Raw genomic sequence first — 21,616 nt, 5'->3', positions numbered from 1 at the left:
AAAAGGAGAATATTTTCCGCCAAACGAACGGAGCCTAAGTTTCCCGTTAACTTATTTTTCTAAGCGGTCCAAATGCCAAAAAAATGAGACGAGTTTCTTCGAATAGTTAATTTTCCGCGAAGCAATTATGAAGCTTTGAGCGTGTTCTCTTATGGCACCGTCATGCTTGGGTCGGCATACAGAAAATTAGACTCAAGTGGACAAAGTAAAAGCTGTGGCGATATGCGAGGACGAGAAGCAAATTGCTTGCATATAGTTTTATAAATTAAAAATCAATATATTCAACAACAAAAAAATTGAACCGAACATTGAAAAAAAATTTATCTTAAAATCCAGACAAATGTTTGGGCCTTCTGCGCTTGTACATGGGGAACCACCACAGCAATCCGCAGGTGTTCCCGTGCGGCGTGGGCGGAAAGACTTACCATTCAACCGTTAACTACCAGTCTCCTCCTCCCGCTCTCCCAACACCCCCAACGAAAAGCAACACCAAACTCTCTGAGTTCGTCCCGGCGTCAACCTCCTCTGCAACCCCTCTTCCCCTGGGGACAAAGGAAAGAAAACCCTTCATCACACTCAAACCCTCCAATGCAAGTACAGAGAAGCCCCCACCGATCGTTCTGAAACTCAGTAACCGTCCTATTTTCAAGCCCTGTTGTCCACTCGGTCCCCCCCATGCTCAAGAACAAGCTCAAGATCCCCGACAAGACCCGGAAGCCGTTCCCCGACCGGCTGGGGAGCTTGGTCGCGGGTTTCGACGGCAGGGACGGCGAGAATGGGGTGTCCGATGCGGCCCTCGAGTTCGGGGAAGAGCTCGAGACGATCCAGCCCAATGGGTTCGGGTCGGATCGGGAGTTCGAGGAACCGGATGGCGGGGTGGAAGAGGAGTGTGCGCAGGGTGAGGACCCGACTGCCAGAGCTGGCGGCGGCGGCGGCGAGCCGGATTTTCGGGCCCGGCAGAGACCCGCGAGAGAAGGGTCGGGTCCTGTTTCGGTGTTGGAGGTGATTGCAGCTGATGAGAAGAGGTCTGATGTTGAGTACGAGGTATGACAGATTGATGTGAATTGATGACTTTTGTCTTCGGAGAAATGTGCGGTCATTTTGCATGCTTGAGGCTCACGTTGTTACTTTGTGTGAACTGATGCAGCATTGTGTGCGCAGTTGATTGGAAGTTCTTGATTTGTCGGTTCAGTTCTTGGATTCTTTATGCAGATATCGCAGGAAGAAATAAATTTGGAGAAGTTGCAGAGAATTGCGAGTAAGGGGCTTCCTGACAAGGGGGGTTTGCGTGCCACGACTTGGAAGGTTAGAACTTAATTTTCTTCCTTGTTCAAGCACTTTGCTGGTTCATAGTAATGATGTGTGTGCAGTAAGGAAACACGTTATAAAAAATCGAATTGCATCGTTTGAGGGAAGAAGGATAACTCATTTTTCAGCTTCTTGTGCGTACTTAAATTGCCTAAGTCTAGGGGAAGTGCTAGTTTTGTATATATGGTTTGTCACTGAGATTGTTATACTGCATACCCCATTCCCAACTGCTTTCTGGGTACATTATTCCAATTTTGCGTGCTTTTACATACGAGTTCACCAAAAGGGCAATTCGATGGACACTGCCTTGAATATGTGCGACAAAGGATATTGCCATCAATCTAATCTTGTTAACTTATTCTAAAACAATATAGGGCAAATCCATTACCTGATTTAGGCTTTTGAAATTATAGATACTAGCTTGGAGCCATAATCCTTTTACCCTATATGATTTTTTTTTTGGGTCAAAACCCTATATGATTGAAAGGTGATAATATTGCAGTTTGTTTGTGACCTTGAAACAAAGACTCTCAGCAAGGACTATTCCATTCTTATGGTTCATATATATAACTCAAAAGGAATGCCTTGAACTGTATCATAACCCAAATAAAGAACCAAGTAAGCCTACCCTAACATACACACTTTTCATAAGCAGCTCATCCGATTCTATTTACTTGTACCTGAGATTTTCAAGATCATCTGTGAACTCGATCTGTAATTGAGTGAGAACCTTTGGAAGGATAAACAAGGATAGGCACTCTGAAGATGTGCATTTTGTGAAATCTTTCGTTTAATCTGCTCTATTTTAAGCAGCTGCTCCTTGGCTATCTTCCCCCTTCTCGCAACTTGTGGGAAAAGGAGTTATCAGAGAACCGACTTAAGTATGCCAAGCTGAAGGCAGAGCTTCTTATAAGTCCTGTAAGCTGCTTTCTTCCTTTCTTCTCTTATCAACTTGTATCACCAGAATCATGATTCTGAAGTTCATGATGTATGAAAATCTTGACTCTAGGCAGTCAGAGTTTGCTAGAAGGAAAAATTTAGATTTCAGTCCTTGTGAATCGGAAGCGGGGAGTGATGTTGATGGGCCACTTCACCGGCACCAAATCTCTCAGGAGGATCACCCTCTGAGTCTTGGTAAAGCTAGCGTTTGGAATCAGTACTTTGAGGTGCATATCTTTTTGGTTATGTGGGGTTCACTTTGTCCTTCCTTGCCCTATTTTTGAGCTGATGTTTACCACAATAGAGATGTGTGTTTCTAGAATACAGAAGTTGCAGAGCAGATAGACCGTGATTTACAGCGTACCCACCCAGATATGAAGTTCTTTTCTGGGGAAACGGCGATCAGTAGAAGACGCAGGGTATGGTATCTTTTATGTTGTTCTATAGGAGATTACTGCTCCTTGCTTTTCTTGTGAAGGGGAGCTGAAGTTTTTTTTGTATGTCTACAGGAAGCAATGAGAAATATTCTCCTCCTGTTTGCAAAACTGAATCCTGCTATCCGCTATGTGCAAGGAATGAACGAGGTCTTGGCACCCATATATTACGTCTTCAGTACTGATCCTAATGAGCAAAATGCTGTAAGAGTTACTGAATCTTCTCGTCTTCGGAAGTATGTCATTTGCCCTTGGATGATCGTATTTTCATGTTTGCAAATTGTCCAAGTTTATGCTTACATGGCTTGGAATTTCTCAGATGTCATGTTATTCTAATGCTCAAGCTGTATATATGTTCAGATCACTTTTCAATCTTACATCAGCTGAGTTTTTGCAGAATCTCAATCTCTTATTGTGCTCCAATATGCAATGAAATGTGTAGAGGTCTTTGACGTGTTTTACTATGCATGTTTTCACATTAGTGTCTATCAAACTTGTGCTAATGAATTGAGATGGAAGATTCTTTTTCATTAGGGAAAAAGCTGCCAAAAACCCGAAATTATGCCCATCGTGACATATTTACCGTAAACTTTTTTCCGTGACACCAGAAATCTCAAAGTTGTACTTGTGTGACATATTTACCCTCCATCAAAGTTCTGTCAATGAGAACCGTTAAAAATCTGCCTACATGGATGCCAGAAAACAAACGGCGTTGACATGACACCCACGTGACTTAAGTGAAATAAAAATGACGTTGTTTTGGCTAAAAAATCATTTAACAGAATCTTGACGGAAGGTAAATGTGTCATAGGTACAAGTTTGGGGTTTTTTATGTCATAAGAAAAATTTTATGGTAACTGTGTCACAGTGGGTATAACTTTTGGGGTTTTTGATGTTACAAAAAAAAGTTCAGGGTAAGTAAATAGTTTGAAGTTTTTTGTAACTTTTTCCCTTTTGTTAACATGGTATTGTAAAGATAATTTCAAATCCAGTTTTTCCCCACTAGTAAGCTATAATTTCATTCTATAAATGGTCTCTCTCTGATCTGATTCTTGCTCATACACTGCTGCTTGTATTCTTACTATTGTTTTTACTTGCTCCCTGAGGACATATGTTCGTTTTGATATCTGTTGATAAGTCTGTCAAGTCTAAAAATCTTGAAATACAGTGCCAAATGTACATCTAATTTCTGCTTCTTTTCGTAAATTGATGCATTCACTCCATGTTCTGTATCTTGTACCCTCTAAGGTCATTTGTTTGCTTTAACATCTGTATGATAGTCTCTCATGTCTCAAAATCATGACAGTCTGCCAAGTGTGATCGTGATTTCGCCCTCTTTTAAAGAATTGACGTGTTCACTCCACGTTGTCCAGCTTGTACTCTTTTTTCCATCAATGAACTTGTTATCTTTTCGCATCTAATGTGGAGATGTTGTCTTAAATCTGTGCAGGCAAATGCAGAAGCAGATAGTTTTTCATGTTTTGTCAGGCTCTTGGGTGACTCAGTGGACCACTTCTGTCAACAGTTAGACAATAGTTCAGTGGGAATACTCTCCACCCTTTCCCGCTTATCTGACTTGTTAAAGACCAATGATGAGGAACTGTGGCGGCATCTTGAATTCACAACCAGGGTAATCTCAAATGGCTCAAGTTACAATTCCATACATTTGCCTTTTTGTGGTTGCGCATCTTCTTCAGCTCTGCTTTCTGACCTCACAATTTTGAAATTTTTTGGTCAGCTAATGTCATGATTATTATGAGCAGGTTGAACCACAATTCTATGCATTTAGATGGATCACACTGCTTCTTACCCAAGAATTTAGCTTCCAATCCATCTTGAGAATATGGGATTCTCTTTTGGGCAACCCTTTTGGTGTTCAGGTCTTTTCGCTCTCTCTGCGCTCTCCACTTCTACGGTTGTGCATGCTATCTATGTTATTAATATCCATGAAAACAAGCCAGCACCAATATGGGTTAGTTTGGAATGGTTTGGTCTGACTGGGTTACTTGTTCTACCAGGACTCACCGAGCACATCTTCTGGGAAAGATGTTAGATATTATCGGATGAGAAGCCTGTTTTATTAGGAAAATGATCTATTTATTTATTGGCATAACTTCATGATGTAGAAATGTAATGCCTGATAAGTAGAGAAAAAACTACTAGCCAATTTAGGATGGTATTTCTGATGCATGCTTCTTGCTAATGTATAGCATTGGTAGACATAGGATGATAATATGAGAAGCTCAAATTTTGGGAGGAACTTTTGAATCCTTATATTTCTTTTTAAGTTTAGTAAAGCTAGAAATTCAAATGAAGCAGTGGGAAGAATCAGAGATCGTAAGTTTTGGTGATCATAATCTTGGATTGTTTTTGCAAAAGAGATGGGAAATTGATCTAAATCAATCAAGATTTCTCCCACAGGATATGCGCATGATAGGTGAAATAGAGAAGTGTGCTTATCATATATTTTATGGAACACAAGAATGCTGCTTAAATATAAGGGTAAATTCTATGTGAAGTCATTATGGCCAACAACGGTTTATTCAACGTAATGGGTACACCAGATATGTGTACCAGACATGAGCATAGTTTCTATGGGAAATCAAGAAGAGGAGATTGAAAATGTCCTACCTGAAGAAAAGTTGGTGCGACACCAATCGAGGACAAGATCGGCAAGTGAAATAAAAAATTGTGGATTGAAAAGGATGGAGAAAGACATAAAAAGACATGTGAGAAGCATTTGAATGTTACTGAAATCTGTAACATTTGAAAGCATATTAATCCAGGGCTGAATCCACTTATTAGGATAAGGCCTGCATGTTCTTGTTGTCATTTTTGTTCACTTTATCTGTTCATTATTTTCTCAATACTCATGCTGTTCAGATCACTTCCGTCTAACCGGTGAGTAATGCTTTTTGGGTTGAAACAGTCGTTTTACTCTTCTGCATAGAGCTAGAGCATTTAGATTTCACTTTGCCTCCTGCTGGTAATTGAACATACACTTTAGCATTACGCTCATGGTGGACAAAATTCTTTTGCGAATTCCTCTCTCTTCAATCGAACAACTTGTTGGCAACTTTTTTAAATGACAATGACATACTGTCTGGTGGCACAGGATATGCTGCTGCGAGTTTGTTGCGCGATGTTGTTATGCATGAAGAGCAGACTGCTGAGTGGCGACTTCATAGCGAACTTGAAGCTTCTACAGCACTACCCGGATATCAACATCGAACACCTACTCCAGGTCGCGATGGATTTGACTCCCGACACATCTTCCTATCGTCTGTCTCTGTAATTACTCTGTAAACTGTGAACATTTGCCAATCTCTGTACAAAATCAATCTCTCTCTCTCTCTGTAATGCAAATTTTTTCGGCAAGGATGAAGCGGGTTTTGATATTGGTTGAGGTGATCTGACCCGTCGACTTCTCTACAATATTCACTGCGAAATGCGTCGACCTGGGCATCAGTTCATGTTTCGAAATACTTTGCTTTTGTGAACAGATGCCGTTTTCGAGGAGGCAAAAAGATTCCATCAGTACAAAATTGTCCACGTGAACACCATGATTCCATAATGTTTCGTTAACAGGGTGGCTTTACTTGACCGGCAGATGCCTTCTTGTCTGGATTTTGGGGAGGCTTTTCTGGGCAATGTTTCTTGTCCGACAGGAATCTGCCAATGTCTATTGTCCTATTTTTTCCTGTATTAAGGACGAGGCGCTCATTAGTCCAAGGTGAATTATTAAGCATAGATTTGTCAGTGTTCTGAAGGATTATTACTCAAATGGCACGCGCGTTCGGTTTCCACGCGAAAGCCTTATTGAATTCAGAATATGGTAAAGTAACTCCTGGATGGGGAACTACTCCACTGATGGGTGTCGCAATGGTTCCAAACTCAACGGCGGCAGATAAACACGAGGGCTGCGCTCGTTATGAGGCTTGACCCGACACCTTACGGCAGTCTTTCGGGCCATATTTTAATACGAAAGGTTAAGTGAATTAAAGGGAAAATAAAATAAATACGGCTCCGTCTTTAACGTACCGTGAAATGTTAAAGATTGACTAACTAAGCCTAAATAAAATTGTTCTAATGTCAGTTCACACGAAACAAGATGCAAATGAGAAAATCAATGCAGTTTTGAACTTTTACTTCTTAGCCAAGAATTAAAATGGAAAATCGCCACTTGCCAAATTTAGGAGAAAATGACTTCTTTTGCCTAGTGGATGAGGGTGATCTGATCAAAGTTTGGACCTTACAACAGACAAAAGCTGAGAAAACGAAAGGCTATACCAAAGCCAAAGTAGTCCTCCCCTTCCCCTCCACCAAAGAAATTTGTGGCAGCGTTGCGTGCTCGTACATACTGGAAATTTGATTTTTATTGGACTTATTCATCAACACGACTCGAGATCCAAAGAACCCGTTTTTTTTTTTCTATTTATTTTCTCTATACTTCAAATTATTCTCGACTCTATCCACATTCTGGGTCAATGGTCATACTCCATGTTCTTCAAAGGGGAAGGTTGCGTGACATACATGGGACACTACAATGTGAACCAATTATTGATTTTATAAAGCTGTTGTTTTGAAATGCTTCTGCACATGTTGCTTGCACTGTCGCTTTATTTATAAACAAGAGGGAGAAAAGAAAAAAAATTGAAAGATTGGCCCTTGGAACCTAACAAGGTCGCTTGGGAGAAACCTAAACAAAGACCATTAGGGTTTCGAGGCAGGTTCATTGTACGCATGCGTGTGAAAAGAGTGTGTTAAGTGCATAATAATCACATTCATACGTGCAAAATGTGCATTTCTTCAACGGGTCTAAAGGGGATTAAGATCTGATTATGTTTTCCATTAGGGAAATCTTGATTTTTGGTCATGGTCGTTGTGCCATCTTCGAGACATTACATTTTTCGAGTATGCAGACAATCAACTATTTACACATGGTGTTTTTGTTTCGCGAAAAATGAGTGATTTGAAAAACGTTTTCTGAAAAATGATATCGATTATATCGTTTAGAAAAATAAATGAATGGAAAAATTTGTCATCGTCCATGAAAATAGTTGGGCATAGATTGCTAACGATGATAAAAATATTTTCCGTTGACTAATTTTTTTAAACGATATAAGCAAATATTTTTCGGAAAATATTTTTTGATTCACTTATTTTCCGCAAAATGAACGCATCCTAAAGAATGCTGGGTCTTCGATTCATTTGTTACTTCGAGTCATTTAATATTATTTTCTTAATCCGTTATATATTACACGATAATCTTTTCCACAAATTTCACAATCTTGACGTGAATTGGTGCTACAGAGTGATAAAGCTAGTCCGACGTGTGGAATTCCTTTCGTGGCACCTTATTAATTAAAATTGATAAAAACTTAGAACCATCATGCGCGGACTATCTCCAAACCTCTTGCACGGGGTGGTCCAAAAAAACAGAGAAAAAAGAATCATACTGTCGGTAGACCGTGTAAAACCAAGTTCATCTTAATCGCTCATCATGCGGTCCCCGTGGTGCGAAAGAAGCTTTGCTAATGTTCTCGAGATTAACTTTAATTAATCTTGATTGGCCTTTGGACTAATTTGCGTCACTCGTGCAAAAAGTAAACACCGGGAGCTTTTTCTTTATCTGATGTAATTTAGAGGCATTTTTCACTTTAGACTGGAATAAGTTAATCGATGTCGCGGTTCTTGCTTTTGTTTGTTCCATGTTGTCCCCATTTTCCTTTTTCTAAAACAACAATTATGATGCAAGTTGCGTCCATTTTCTTCAAATGCTTTTGATGCTCAGCGACGTCTTTGTCTGTATAGGAATGGCTGGATGCATCAGTATTGGTGGATGAGGTTTCAATTCCTGTCTGAAAGTAAGTGAAAAGACAATGATGTAATGATTTGCATATACCTACGGAGAAAAAAAAAAAACATTCCGTAGCAAATTTTGATCATTTTTCCATATTTTTATATGGTTTCATCGTGAGAATTATCAAAGCTTTAATTTTTTTTTTGAAATGAAAAGGGGCTTTTGGATATGATAAAATGAAAATGTTAGTTAATTCTCCGACACTAGAATTTGCGCAGGCGCAAATTACATAAATCCGTAGATATAAATTCTTAAATTAAATGTGAAGGGAAAACATTATCTTTATTATTGTAAAATAACATTATGGTAATTCGTGCAAAAGATATACCTTATTTAATCTCTAAATGAGATGTTTTTCTTTTTGTTTTTTTCTTCAAAATTTAGTGAGGGTTATTTATTTATATTTTTTCCTTTTGGGCGGTTAGTGGGCTGGCTTTTTGGTAGTGTATTAAAAACATAAATACACCTAATCCCATGGATAATGGAGAAGCTCTATCTACTCATCCTATATCCGATTTTTGCCCTATTTTGGCCACCATTAAAAGCATAAATCGAACGCTTAGCCTGATAAATGTAAAGCTTAACCAAAGCATCTAAACTTTCCCAAATCTAATGATGAACATTTCCTAAGTATCTCTCCTAAATATTCTAAGTCAGTCAATTAAGTTACATGCCTGCTGATTTTGGATTCATGGACACCCTAAGCCTTAGGATATATATTGGAAATGATATTAATTAAGATGGATAAAGATTAGGTGCCAAACAAGGATTAAGTGCAAAATTCAAGTACAAAAGTCACATTTTATTGTAATGAAGAGTTGTATTTTGAAAACCTTGTGAACGGTTTACATCTCGCACTAAATCGAAAAGTCCGCCCAAATTTAATTTCCTCCGAGCATATGCTAAATTGCATCGAGATCAGGTAAACCGACGTCATGCCCGTAAAAATCCAAAACTTTCTTTAGACATTCCTCTCATTCAGTACTATAAAAATATATATTTTTTTCAACAAAGAAAATAAAAGCCACCAATCCCACTCTTCCTTTTCCCAATTTGCTACTACTACTGGTCTCATTCGAATAAAAAAATGCCAATTTGAGGCCCTTACTTTTGTTCTATGTCACCATATCATATGGCCTATTATTATTTATTGCCACATTGTTTAGCTTCCATTGCAACCACCTTACCATTCTCTCTCTCTCCTTCTCTCTCTCTCTCTCTCTCCATGTGAAGACCAGACCAGACCAGACCAACTAACCCACAAGAAGGCAACCATCATCTTCTTCCTCTGCTCAAAGCAGCCAATTCACTAATCTCTCTCTTTCTCTCTCTCTGTTCTTTTGCTTGTCCTTCTTCATCAAATTCACCATGTCTTCCATCTTGACCCCTCAAGGGATGGCCTTCGCCACCGCCATGGCGGTCTCCGGCACCGTAATCCTCCTCGCCTTCCTCCTCCAGAAGCCCGTCGACGATCATGTCTCGCAGCCTTCGCCCCGGGCCCTCCGCTCTTGCATGTCATCCGGTACGAGAACCCTTTTTTCTTTTCTTCAATCATTCCCAAGTACCCATGTCACAAAATCCTTCCTTTCTTCCAAGTTATGATCGTGGGTGTCTTTCTTTTTTACCTTTTCAAAAGACGGGAAGCAGAGAGAGAAGAACAAGAAGAAGAGAGTTCACTTCGCGGAGGACGTGGTGGATCCGAGCGGGTACAGTGCGGAGTTCAGGAGACAGCACGGGATCGCCACCAGTTCCCCTCCTCCCTCTCCCCCGTCAAGTCCGACCAAGTTCAAGAAGAATGCAAGCAGCAAAGTCAGAGGAATGCCTGCCAATAGGATGGCTCTGTACAACGGAATTCTCAGGGACCGTGTCGTCCACAGATTGGCCTGTTCCTACTGATGGGATTCCCCAGTTTCCTCTCATTTTTCCCCCAAATTGCAGGTGTCGATATTTTAATCAGTTCTCACCAATTTGCAGTATATTCTCGTACAGATTCCCTCTTTCGACCCTTTTCTTGATTTTCTTTTGCCCTTTGTCGGAAATTTTAGTTTAATTAGCCTAGGAAGATGTTCAGCGGTTCTGGTTTTAGGCCCATAAAGTTGAAGGAATTTAGAGCTTGATGGGCCCTGAAGCCTTCTTGAGGGAAGGTAATTTCAATGGCAGAAACTGCGAATTCAGGTGTCCTGTTTTGCCCTTTAAAGAAGCTTTTACTGATCGGGTGCAGTGAATGCATACAGCTGTTCTGTGTGTGTGTTGATATCGCAATCACGGTCTCAAGATACGTGATGGCGACATCTGAAGAGATTGGCTGATCCTTTGCTTTCTCTTCTCTTGATTGTATCAGTTTGCGTGAAGCAAAGATTCGTCAATTATTGGAGGTGATAACTACAGGGTTTTTCCCCTTGGTTTGCTTGACATTACCCTGGCAATCACGCACTTTAACAATCATGGAGCTCCTACGGTCGTTTTAGATACCGATCTGTCGGTCTTTGTCCATCGTGGTCATGCGTAATATGATGTCGCTTCTATGTTGACCCGACCCGATTCCCAGTTTTCTGTGAGATTTGGAGTGCCGTAAACTCTCCTATCTAAGGCACCGATGTCCTCGTTGGTGTCAGCCTATGTCGAACAACGATAGTCCCTCGCGCTTCGTCCACGCCGTCATCGAAGGATGCCAGAAGTCTCGCCTTGTTTGAACACTCTTACCCCAGTCATCACACCTACCCTTCTCTAATAGATCAGAGTCCGTCCTTGAACCCCATTTTTACAGGTTCATATCTTATCCTACGACTTATAACAACTTGATCTGTTCTGTGCAAGTCAAGCCCGCAAAAGGAGTACGTGCCAACCACACAAGTCGCAAGTGACGACCTTCAGCGACGAGTTTTCCTTACGAGTTGCTGAAGAAGATCTTTCTCATCCAATAAAGAATTGGATGAGAAAATATCATAATAGGCACAAAATCGAAAAGAGAGATCTATTATTTTGCGGTCCAAACAACTACTAACCCCCAAACTGACCTCAAAGAACAGTTCTTGGAGGAATTACTGTAGAGATAAGTAAAAAATAGGTGCAGCTATGAGCTTTGAGCTTCCTCTTTGCTTCAACCAAAATCAAAACAATTTATGTCATCTCAAAAAATCTACGTAACCATTAACCCATTTGAGAATGTGAGACCATTGACCCACTTCAACATAAAAAAATTGCAGGATGTCTGTTAGGATTAGGCGTACAAACATAACGAAATAGAGAGTAAATGCGAGAAAGAGAATTCGAGACGCAATGTTTTATTTTTATTCATTCTTAAAACAGAACTACATCTAGTAGAGAATTTCACTATAATTAACACATCTTATCTCTCTGTTACAACTTTCAATTACAAAAGAAAGATATTTTATATATATCTATGTCACATTAGATATTCATGTATCCAAACTCAAACCATCAATAAAATACGAGCTCAAACTATATAATATCGTGCCTTCTTGTCAATAGAGAGCATGGACCACACTCCAATAATATCTCCCAATGATTATGACTCTTTTTTCCTTTTTATTTTAAACTTTATGTTCTGGTGATTGTTCCTATAACGATTATTAACTCAAATCTTCGAAAATGTCTGTTCAAAAGAAAAGAAATAATCCTTTGTGCCTTGTCCCGCCATTTTGAGTACTTCGTATAATCGCGGATTTTCGATTCGATTTTTTCGACGAAAAAAATCGAAAGCGGAAAATTGTATATACTTCCTCGGGGATCACGGGTGAAGAAAATAGAGGGGCATCGATGCGACTTGCTCTGTCCCAAATTTGGTCATTAGAAGGACCGGTGGGAGAAGTGCTACTTGCGACAACAAAGGACGAGAACCATTATTTTTTTCTTGTGGCTGGCGTGTGAACACAGGCATGTTCCTCGAACCTTCCTCTCCATCGAAAGCAAACCGATGAATGACATCAAAGACTTTGCACATTGACTTAGGCAGAACGTGTGCAGCACGCCTACGGTACATATTAAAATCGATTATTGATGAAGGTCGCAATAATTGAAGCGTGATAGATAGCTTTTCCAAGTAGTCCTAGCTTTTGGAAAATACAAAGAAAGTAGTTACAACTATATAGTTACAGCTAGGTGCCTATAATTTTCGCTCGGATAAGAGCCTGTCCTGCGTATTGAGTCGCATTTGCGTGGACTGACCCCCCGGAGGTGTTCCCTCCCGACCCACGAAGGGGAAGCCCTCAAAGTTCCCCTCCTACCTTTTTCTTCCGGGAGGAGCCGGAATACATATCCCCTTTTAACCTCCGGGAACAGACCCGAGTGGGCCCTTAGGGAGCCTTTTAAGGACTTCCTCCGGTCCAAACTCTCCCATAATGTTGGCATAAGAATTGCACGCCTTGTATAGAAATATATGATTCGAGTGTCGTAACTAGTGCTTGCGAGATATAAATTTGAAGAGAGGCCATCGAGAGTCTAAAACTTGAGATGAGCGAGCCAGCAACTCCGCTAAGATTGTGGCGGAATAGAACTCCGCTCAACGGTGTGTGGTCACGAGTACCGCTATCCCGAGTAAACTCCCGATCATGAACCTAGCGACCTGTCGGGCCTGCCCACGTCAAAAGCACGATTTGGGGGGACTCAGTTAACCAATTTCCTTCTTAAACTAGTGCATGCAACCGAGGATTGGTTAGACTTGCCTGGATGCGATCATTTTGAGAAGAAAAATTAGTACTTTGTATTGGCGGAAGGATTTGACAAGGACCCTTAGGCACTTACATCGACTCGATCATCCAAGACCCGCGCCTAGGTCTGACATTAATTAGGCCTAGTGGTAAGCAAGTTTCGAGCTGGCGATCACTTAAAAATGGAAAGAATAAAGAATCCTCTACCTTGATCCACCAGGTCAATCACCTCGGGAGTGAGCTTCTAGGCTTTACTTAGCAGTCGCCTAAAGGCAGTGAACATCTCGTTCATGCATGGAAATGTCCAGATCGACTTTATGCCCAAAACTCCGATTCAAATAGCCATTTATTTGGTACCTCTCAAAGTTTACCGTTCATGTTTAGAATGCCAACTGCGAGAGCTTATGAGAATGAAAACACTAGAAACCTAAGTTTTCCATTCTCATTTCTTACTTGAATACTCAAGGTCAACAACTATCGATTAGAACGTGTAATTTGATTCGGGATCGTTCAAGCTCTACTCCCTAGCAAACCATTGGCTTAATCTAGTAAACCAATCAAGCGTGCACAATAATTTCTCGTTTCTTCACGAGAGAACAACGGGAACCCTCCCAAATTCTTTTCTGTGTACACCTGTCGAGGATGTGTTGGTGACAAGTGATTGAAGCAAACACCTCAATTGAGCAGCATAGGCAGCTGAGAGGAACTGCTGGGGAATCGCTGCATAGATTCTAGCAAACAGAATCCACACGCATTTACGTATAATTGCTGCCCCTTTTGATTGCTTTTGTCACGTTCTAACATCATGGGTCATCACCAGGATGTTGTTGCTTGTGGGGCTCGTTCTAGGTCATTGTTTAATCTCCTGTCTTGTTGGTTTCGTCAGTGTCCAAACATGGCCGAATACGTACTGAAAGATGCCAAAAGTTTGGTTGCTCGGCGAATGGTTTGGGCGTTTTGAGTGTTTTGACCAAATCATTACAAACAATGGCAAAAGTGGAGATGGCTTGACGCATAGGAAGGTGATCTACTTTGCTAACTTCCCCCAGGAAATGGTAATTTTATTACTTATTTGGAGTGGGTACATCCAAATGTATACGGACCGTTCAATTATGTGGGGTTGACCCACTATATACAAGAAAAGAAATGGCCTTCTATTTGCCCTGTTAACAATTCAACCATATAATAAAATTGATATCTGTGAATGTACCAAATATCCAAGCAATGATTGAAGCCCGGAGTTAAGGTTAAGGTGAAAAAGATATATATATATATATATATATATATATATATTTTTTTGACGAGGCGCTCGAGGTGCGTTGAGATGATTTGGCCCTTGAGGATATGAGATCGAGCTGTTGGGCCATGACCTACGGGGAAGGGCTAGGCATCTGGTTACATAGTCCCAGGCTGCCGGCCATTGGCTTGGAATGGCCTGTGGCTACTGGGCACATGCCGAGCACCCAAACACGCGCCAAGGCGGCCAAGTGGGCGCCCGGCCAGGTGATTGCGTTTGTCCAGGCACAATGGGCATGAAGTGAGCGCCTGGCTAGACTCGGCAAGTGCCATAAACTCGGCCTGACTCTCATTTTGAAAGCCTGTTTGAAGGTACTTTGCGGCGTTATGTGTTAAAGTCCATTGAGAATGTTTCAAGGCTTTCTCTTTTATGAGTTTTGATACGAAACATTGAAAGATTATGTAAAATACTAAGGTAAGGATTAATTAAGTTTAATCGGGGCTTGGAACTGAGAGTGACATCGATTCAAGCTTGTAATCTTTCGTTCATAGGGGATTATTTTCGCTCTCTCCGTGGATGTAGGTCTTAATTCCAGACCGAAGCACATTTCATTATCTCTCTATTTCTTATATATTACCATATTGATCTCATGATTGTGGTGGACGACACGTTCCTATACCTAATAATCGAAACAAATAAATCATCGCTCATTGAGCTCAATGCAAACTTAAAATAACTTTCCCCTTTAAAAAAGAGCCAAAGAAGGATTTGCCAAAAGAAACAATGTCATGCTGTGGCTGAGTGGAAAATGACGCATGCATGCACAATTTTCCAGTCAAGAATCTTCAAATCAAATAAAGGTTTGGTGACATCTCTTGCTTTCCTAGATCCACTTTCTCTATAACCGCAGCCACTTTATCCAATTATTTAACCAAAAGTAAATTTGACTTTCTGTAAAATGGGGGGAAAAACCAGGTTTTCTAGCTGATGCAAGTGGTCCAAGGCCTCCACTAAGTGGCTTATATTGCTTTAGTTATGAATTAATAAGAGAGCCAATGCTGTTGCTCGATTCTAGTCACTCAAGCATACATGTTCATGGATAGAATTCACCTAATAATGTTGCCATTCTCATCTCATTATTTCACACCTGTGTTTGTGGATATAATTCACCTAACAATGTGTCCATTCTAATCTCATCATTACACACATGTTTGTTTAATGGATCATACTAAAAGAATCACTTGCGAACTTTAGTTATGGGTAGAATGAAGATGCTCGCTAGCATGAAATGTGACCAGGACATGCCTGCCAAAATCATTTGCTTCACACCATGTGTTATGAAGTGAAAAACCGTGCGTTAATTGAAGTCGATTTCGATTTCAATTTCAATTTTGAACTATACTTAAAAATAGAAGTGGAAGAAAGGAAGTAACCCTAATCAATGATAATTACTATTTTTTAATCAAGTAATCGTTTGTGCTCTTTATACACCAAACAAAAGGACCGACAATGACTCATATGGCGGCTTAGGTGGGAAAACAACGGTGATGAAAGGCATTGTATTTCCCAATGCATGGTAAGTGTTAGAAAGTCCAACCCATGTGGGACACGTGTAAGGGGAATTATGAGAGGCATTGTCTCTAATACCATGTTAGAGAGTCCAATCCAAAACTTTAAGCTGATAGATGGAGGGAGACCACATAAATATAAAGAGTATTTAGGACCCGTTGTCGAGCGATGTGGGACGATACTTCAAGAGTAAGTTTGAATCCATTACACATTAAGAAGTTCGAGAAAGGTGATTTCAAGATAAGGATTAGCAATAATTAATCATATATTGAGTTTAAGTGGGCGTGACGTAGGTTGAGGCATCTTCACGAGATGTTGGGAAGATCCAGGACAGAAGTATTTGCGGTAACAACTGACTTTCACATGCTGCAAAAGTTGATCATATATAGCAAGCAACGTCTTTCTATTGAATCAATTTGTTAGCGAAAAATTGGGAGTCACTTTCAGCAATAAGCATTAATCTCCCATTGGTAATGAATTTATTAGAGATTGCATATTTTTCAAAAGAAAATGGAAAAAGTTAAGGAGAGGATTAAGACAAGATTTCCAATAAGAAGAGCATCTGCTGTTTGTGCAAAGAAAAATACATTAGATACTCCACAACAGTAGAAACTCTATGTATATGACCTAGCCTGCTCCTTTTGGAGAAAGGGATTATCCTACTATTGGAATGATTAGAAAGATACTCGCGCGTGTCACGGGAAATAATTTACTGAATTACTACATCAACTAGTGAAAAAGAGATGTTTCATGATTCATAGTGAGAATTAAACATGAAAGATCTAATTGTGTTTGTAGTGAGAATTGGTTAAATCATTAATATAGCCTAAGGTCCATCTATATATATAATAAGAAAGATCGATAGAATAGCCTTCTATAGTTCAATACGTCTCAAAATCTAGGTAATTCTCACCTTTCATATGAAGAGACTTAATTGATGCATGTAATATGCGGAGAGCTCATAAATAATTACTCAATTATAAGTTGTGCCACTTACTCTTAGGGATGAGCATGGTTCCAAGTCCCAAGATATGCATAGTAAGTTGTGGGTTCCAAAAATTGGGGAACCAGTTCTAACGGATTGGAACTTAGAACAAGTCTTTGTGTTTTTCTTGTTCTATGTCTTCGTGCAATATTGTGGTATTCCATGGCAATCGGTGATGAATGTGTAATCTAGAATTATTAGTCTGAGCTTCCATTTCTGACGATATCCATAATTGAGACTTTTACTTTGTTAATATTTCATATTTTTTTGTGTATCTGAATAATGTAATGAGTGTTTGGCCAATTGGAGTTGCAACCAAGAGGACTGGACTCCCCGTCGTCAACTATGAGATTTACGCACAAAATCACTTAGCTAACAAGAGATTTGTCATGAGTTATAGAAAAAAGTTATAGACCAAGTCTTTGATTGTCAACTCGAACTAGAAAAGACCGAGCAAGGCATGGTGGAGCTAAAAGCTACTAAGTGTTGGGAGTTCTTAGTCAGCAAACACGGATGCTTGACAAGGTGATTAGATATTGCCAACAATAGATCTGTCAAACAGGTTGGTCGGGTTGAGTTGAAAATGGTTCGATTCAAATTGACCCATTTTCATGCAATACAAATCTAGTGACCCATACCCAACTCATACCCGATTCGAACCATATTATTAAAATATTTTTATATTTAAGACAACATGCAAAAACTCAAACCCAAACTAAGGTGAGAGGACAGAGTGAACGAACTTGAAATCGAGTGAGGGAGAGAGAGAGAGTCATAGAGGTGAGTTGGGTTCAAGTAAGTTGTGAACCCATTTACCTTACCATTTTAAATTCATTTATGATCCATTTACTAAATATAACAAACTCATTTATGATTCATTCACTTGAAAGAGTCAATGTGGTTGTTAGGTTGACATGATTCCAAGGTAGTGGAGCCGTAAATCTTGAAAGCCACTAACTATAGAGGCCAAGAAACGTGGGCTTTTATAATTGTCAGGAAGAGGTGTTGTAAGTTGCAGAAGAAACCGTTAACATGGGGCGAGTAATGAAACCATGATCTTCGACCAAAAAAAAATAAAATTGAAACCATGATCGTCGACAGTGGATCTTTGGTAACCGTTTCTAGATACATGTTGAATTCTAATAGTCACGTAAAATGTTATTTGCTTTCCTTAAAATTGCTGATAATCGTACGTCGCTAGTAGCTTTAAATATTGAAATTGTAATTTGAGCAAGTGACAGTTTATCGAGCAGTGAACACTAGTTGTTTAATTTTGTCCTGTTATTTTACCTTTTAGTGCCTTTTTACATGACTGATCACAATTGCCTTCAATTTTCGTACATTTAATTTTTTCGTCAATATGCATTTCCTATTCAAGAATTGACAAATGACCCTTCATATGCTTTGTCGATTTCCATCTCAATCCATATTTTGAAAGGTGCTTTGTTGACGCTTTTCGGCGAAACAATCACCCATAAACTGATTTCCACAAAACAAACTCTGTTCTTGGGTTGAATTAGAAGATGTCAGCTGGGGCGGGCTGGTTCCAAATGTAACTAGTTCAATTTTGGGTTCCGATTCTTTGGAACTACAAGGTCAATTCTATGTTCTGCCTTTGGAACCGATCACTCTCACTCGTGCATATAAAATCACTACATAAGATCGTCTTAAGCTAATATTCGATGGTAAGGTGTAAATATTTAAAGCAAAAAATATTTTTTTCCCACAAAATGGAATTTGCAAGCTCGAAAGTTGCATGTATTAGCATCTGCAAGTTAATTAATAATGTGTTTGATCAATAGAGAATGAGATTATCACAGATCATAAAAAAAAAAAGTTCCAAAAAATAAAAAAATCAAGAGTGAGAAAATGCAAAGAAAAGTGGAAGATTGAGAGACTCGTGAATTAAAGAAGATGCGTGAAGTACTACTAGACCCAGCCCCTTTAAAATATTGATACGAACAAGAGCCCAAAGGGCCCAAAACAAGTGAGGTAGTCTTCGTCTTCCTTGGCTAGCGTTTCGAATCAGTTTCCTCCATTACTATCGACTGCTTCTCCGTTCGGCAGCGACCACGAAGTCACATTCCTCGGTGAAGAAGATGTGCGAGTTCTGCAAGACGGTTGTACGTCGTTTGCAAGGCCAATCCTAAGCACAAGCAGTGAGAGGGGATGGTGATGTTCGCCGGTGAAGGCCAGCTCCCTCCTGCGAACGGCTTCTCTCGAACCCTACAAGATTTGCGATTTTTTGTGTGGTTGGTGCTTTGAAATTAGTCTGCAATGTTGTGGGAGCTGCATAACTACATGCGATAAAACCCTATGATCGCACGATGGCGTTTTTACAGCTATATAGTTACAAATAGGTGCCAAATATTTTCACTCGGATAACAAAGACCTAGAGCGTGTAAGATCGACCAATGTAGACAGCCCCTAGTTAACGTTAGCATAAGAATTGCATCCTCGGTACAAGAATTTAAGATTTGAGTGTCATAACAGCTGCGTGCGAGGTATCGATCTCAAGAGAGGCTATCAAGAGTCTAAAACTTGAGATGAGTAAGCCCGCAACTCCGCCAAGATTCTCGCAGAATAAAAATCTGCTCAACGGCATGCGGTCATGAGTACCACTGTCCCAAGTAAACTCCCGATCATGGACCTAACGACTTGTTGGGCGTGCCCATGCCAAAAGCATAATTTGGCAGGACTTAGTTAACCAATTTCCTTTGTAAACCAGTGCATGAAACCGAGGGTTGGTTAGGCTTGTCCGGACGCGATCATTTTGAGAAGAAAAATTAGTACATTGAATTGGTGGATGGATTTGGACAAGGTCTCTTAGGTGCTAACGTCGACTCGACCATCCGAGATCTACAGCTAGGTCTGCCATCAATTAGGACTAGTCGTAAACAAGTTCGAGTTTGCAATCACTTAAAAAGGGGAAAGAAGAACGATCCTCCACCTTGATCCACTGCCTCAATCACCTAGGGAAATAAGCTTTAGGCTTACTTAGTAGTCACTTAAAGGTAGTGAACATCTCATTCATGCATGGTAATGTCTAGATTGACTACTTGCAAGTACCCGTTTACGTTTAAAATACCGACTTCGAGAGCTTTCGAGAATAAAAACACTAGAAACCTAGGTTTTCCATTCTTCTTTCTTACTTGAATACTCAAGCTCAACAACTATCGACTAAAACATGTAATTTGATGCGGGATCGTTCAAGTTCTACTCCCTAACCAACAATTGGTTTAATCTAGTAAACCAATCAAGGGTGTAATTTGTCGTTTCTTTAAGAGAGAACAACAGGAACCTGTAAAATACTTTCTGTGGACACTTGTCGAGCATGTGTTGGTGACAAGTGAAAGAAGCAAACACCTTAATCGAACAGCATGGCCAGTTGAGAGAAACTGCTGGGGAATCACTGCATTGATTCTAACATCAGAATCCACACGCATTTACCTGTAAGTGCTGTCGCTTTTAATTTCTTTTGTCACGTTCTAACATCATGGGTCATCACCAGTATGTTGCTTGTGGGTCTCGTTCGAGTCTTTTTAATCTCCTGTCTTGTTGGTTTTAATGTTATTACATCTTTGTTGGAGTGGAAACCTCTAAATGTGTAGGGACCGTTCAATTATGCGGGGTTGACCCACTATATGCAAGAAAAGATATGGCCTTCTATTGCCTCGTTAACAATTCGACCATCAAATTGATATTGTGAATGTCTTGAGTTATGACCAAATATCTGAGCGATGATCGAAGCCTGGAGTTAAGGTTAAGGTCAAGGTGGATTTTTTCACGAGGTGCCAGAAGTGCGCCAAGAGGGTTGGGCCCTTGGCATGAAAGACCGAGCTAGCCCCAACCTAGGAAAAGGGTTTGGCATCCGGTCACATAGTCCCGGGCTGCCGATCACAGGCTTCGAATGGCTTGTGGCTACTGGGCATATGCCGAGCACCCAAACACAAAAGGGCCAGACGCCAAGGCGGCAAGTGGGCGCTCGGCCAGGTGTTTGCATTTTGTCTAGGCACGCTGGGCATGAAGTGAGCGCCCGGCTAGACCTGGAAAGTGCCATAAAATCAGCCCGACTCACATTTTAAAAGCCTGTTTGAAGGGACCCTACGGCGTTACATGTTAGAGTCCATCGAGAATGTTATTAGACTCTCTTTATGAGTTTTGATACAAAAACACTGTGAGAGATTATGTAAAACATTAGGTGATCATTAATTAAGTGTAACTGGGGTTTGGGATTGGAAGACACATCAATTCAAACTTGTACTCTTTCAGCCGCACTAAATTACTTCCGCTCTCTTCATGGATGTATATCTTAACTCCGGATCGAAACACGGAAATCCTAATGTATTGTGTCTCTATTTCTTGTATGTTTCTCTATTAATCTTGCGATTGTGGTGGATGACTTGATCCTATTCCAAACAATTGAAATAATTAAACTATCGCTCATCGACATTAATGGAAAATTAAAACAACTTTCCCTTTAAGAAAAGAGCCGGAGCGAAATTTGCCAAAACAAAACTGTCATGATGTTGCTGAGTGGAAAATGACACATGCGTGCACAATTTTCCAGTCAATAATCTACACATCAATAAAGGTTACGTGACATCTCTA

At 40.2% G+C, this 21,616-nt stretch overlaps 2 protein-coding genes across 2 annotated transcripts; both read left to right on the top strand.

Annotated features, from left to right (window-relative positions):
* The first annotated feature begins 469 nt into the window (after positions 1-469).
* LOC115692907 (TBC domain-containing protein C1952.17c-like) lies at positions 470-6,090 on the top strand. Its single transcript, XM_056306101.1, has 9 exons — positions 470-1,044; positions 1,213-1,305; positions 2,122-2,226; positions 2,322-2,474; positions 2,568-2,666; positions 2,757-2,885; positions 4,132-4,311; positions 4,445-4,561; positions 5,797-6,090. The coding sequence occupies exons 1-9, from the start codon at positions 676-678 to the stop codon at positions 5,974-5,976; spliced, it is 1,425 nt and encodes a 474-aa protein (XP_056162076.1). The 5' UTR covers positions 470-675; the 3' UTR covers positions 5,977-6,090.
* Positions 6,091-9,716: 3,626 nt separating this feature from the next.
* On the top strand, positions 9,717-10,956 carry LOC115692908 (uncharacterized). Its single transcript, XM_056306103.1, has 2 exons — positions 9,717-10,066; positions 10,181-10,956. Exons 1-2 carry the CDS (start codon positions 9,913-9,915, stop codon positions 10,438-10,440), a joined length of 414 nt encoding a protein of 137 aa, XP_056162078.1. The 5' UTR covers positions 9,717-9,912; the 3' UTR covers positions 10,441-10,956.
* The last annotated feature ends 10,660 nt before the right edge of the window (positions 10,957-21,616 follow it).

This window comes from Syzygium oleosum, unplaced genomic scaffold (genome assembly GCF_021117445.2).
Source record: "Syzygium oleosum isolate NSW1041296 unplaced genomic scaffold, Sole_v2.1 Sole_v2.41, whole genome shotgun sequence".
Classification (NCBI taxonomy): domain Eukaryota; kingdom Viridiplantae; phylum Streptophyta; class Magnoliopsida; order Myrtales; family Myrtaceae; genus Syzygium; species Syzygium oleosum.
The sequence above is the reverse complement of the archived record's forward strand: the minus strand, read 5'-3'. Positions and strand labels throughout refer to the sequence as shown.

Excerpts from the sequence above, each read along its gene's own strand:
- LOC115692907 (XM_056306101.1), top strand. The coding sequence starts at position 676 with ATGCTCAAGAACAAGCTCAAGATCCCCGACAAGACCCGGAAGCCGTTC. Across the intron at positions 2,886-4,131 it reads ATCCTAATGAGCAAAATGCT|GCAAATGCAGAAGCAGATAG; the intron begins GTAAGAGTTACT and ends AAATCTGTGCAG. Across the intron at positions 4,312-4,444 it reads ATCTTGAATTCACAACCAGG|GTTGAACCACAATTCTATGC; the intron begins GTAATCTCAAAT and ends TATTATGAGCAG.
- LOC115692908 (XM_056306103.1), top strand. The coding sequence starts at position 9,913 with ATGTCTTCCATCTTGACCCCTCAAGGGATGGCCTTCGCCACCGCCATG. Across the intron at positions 10,067-10,180 it reads CCGCTCTTGCATGTCATCCG|ACGGGAAGCAGAGAGAGAAG; the intron begins GTACGAGAACCC and ends CCTTTTCAAAAG.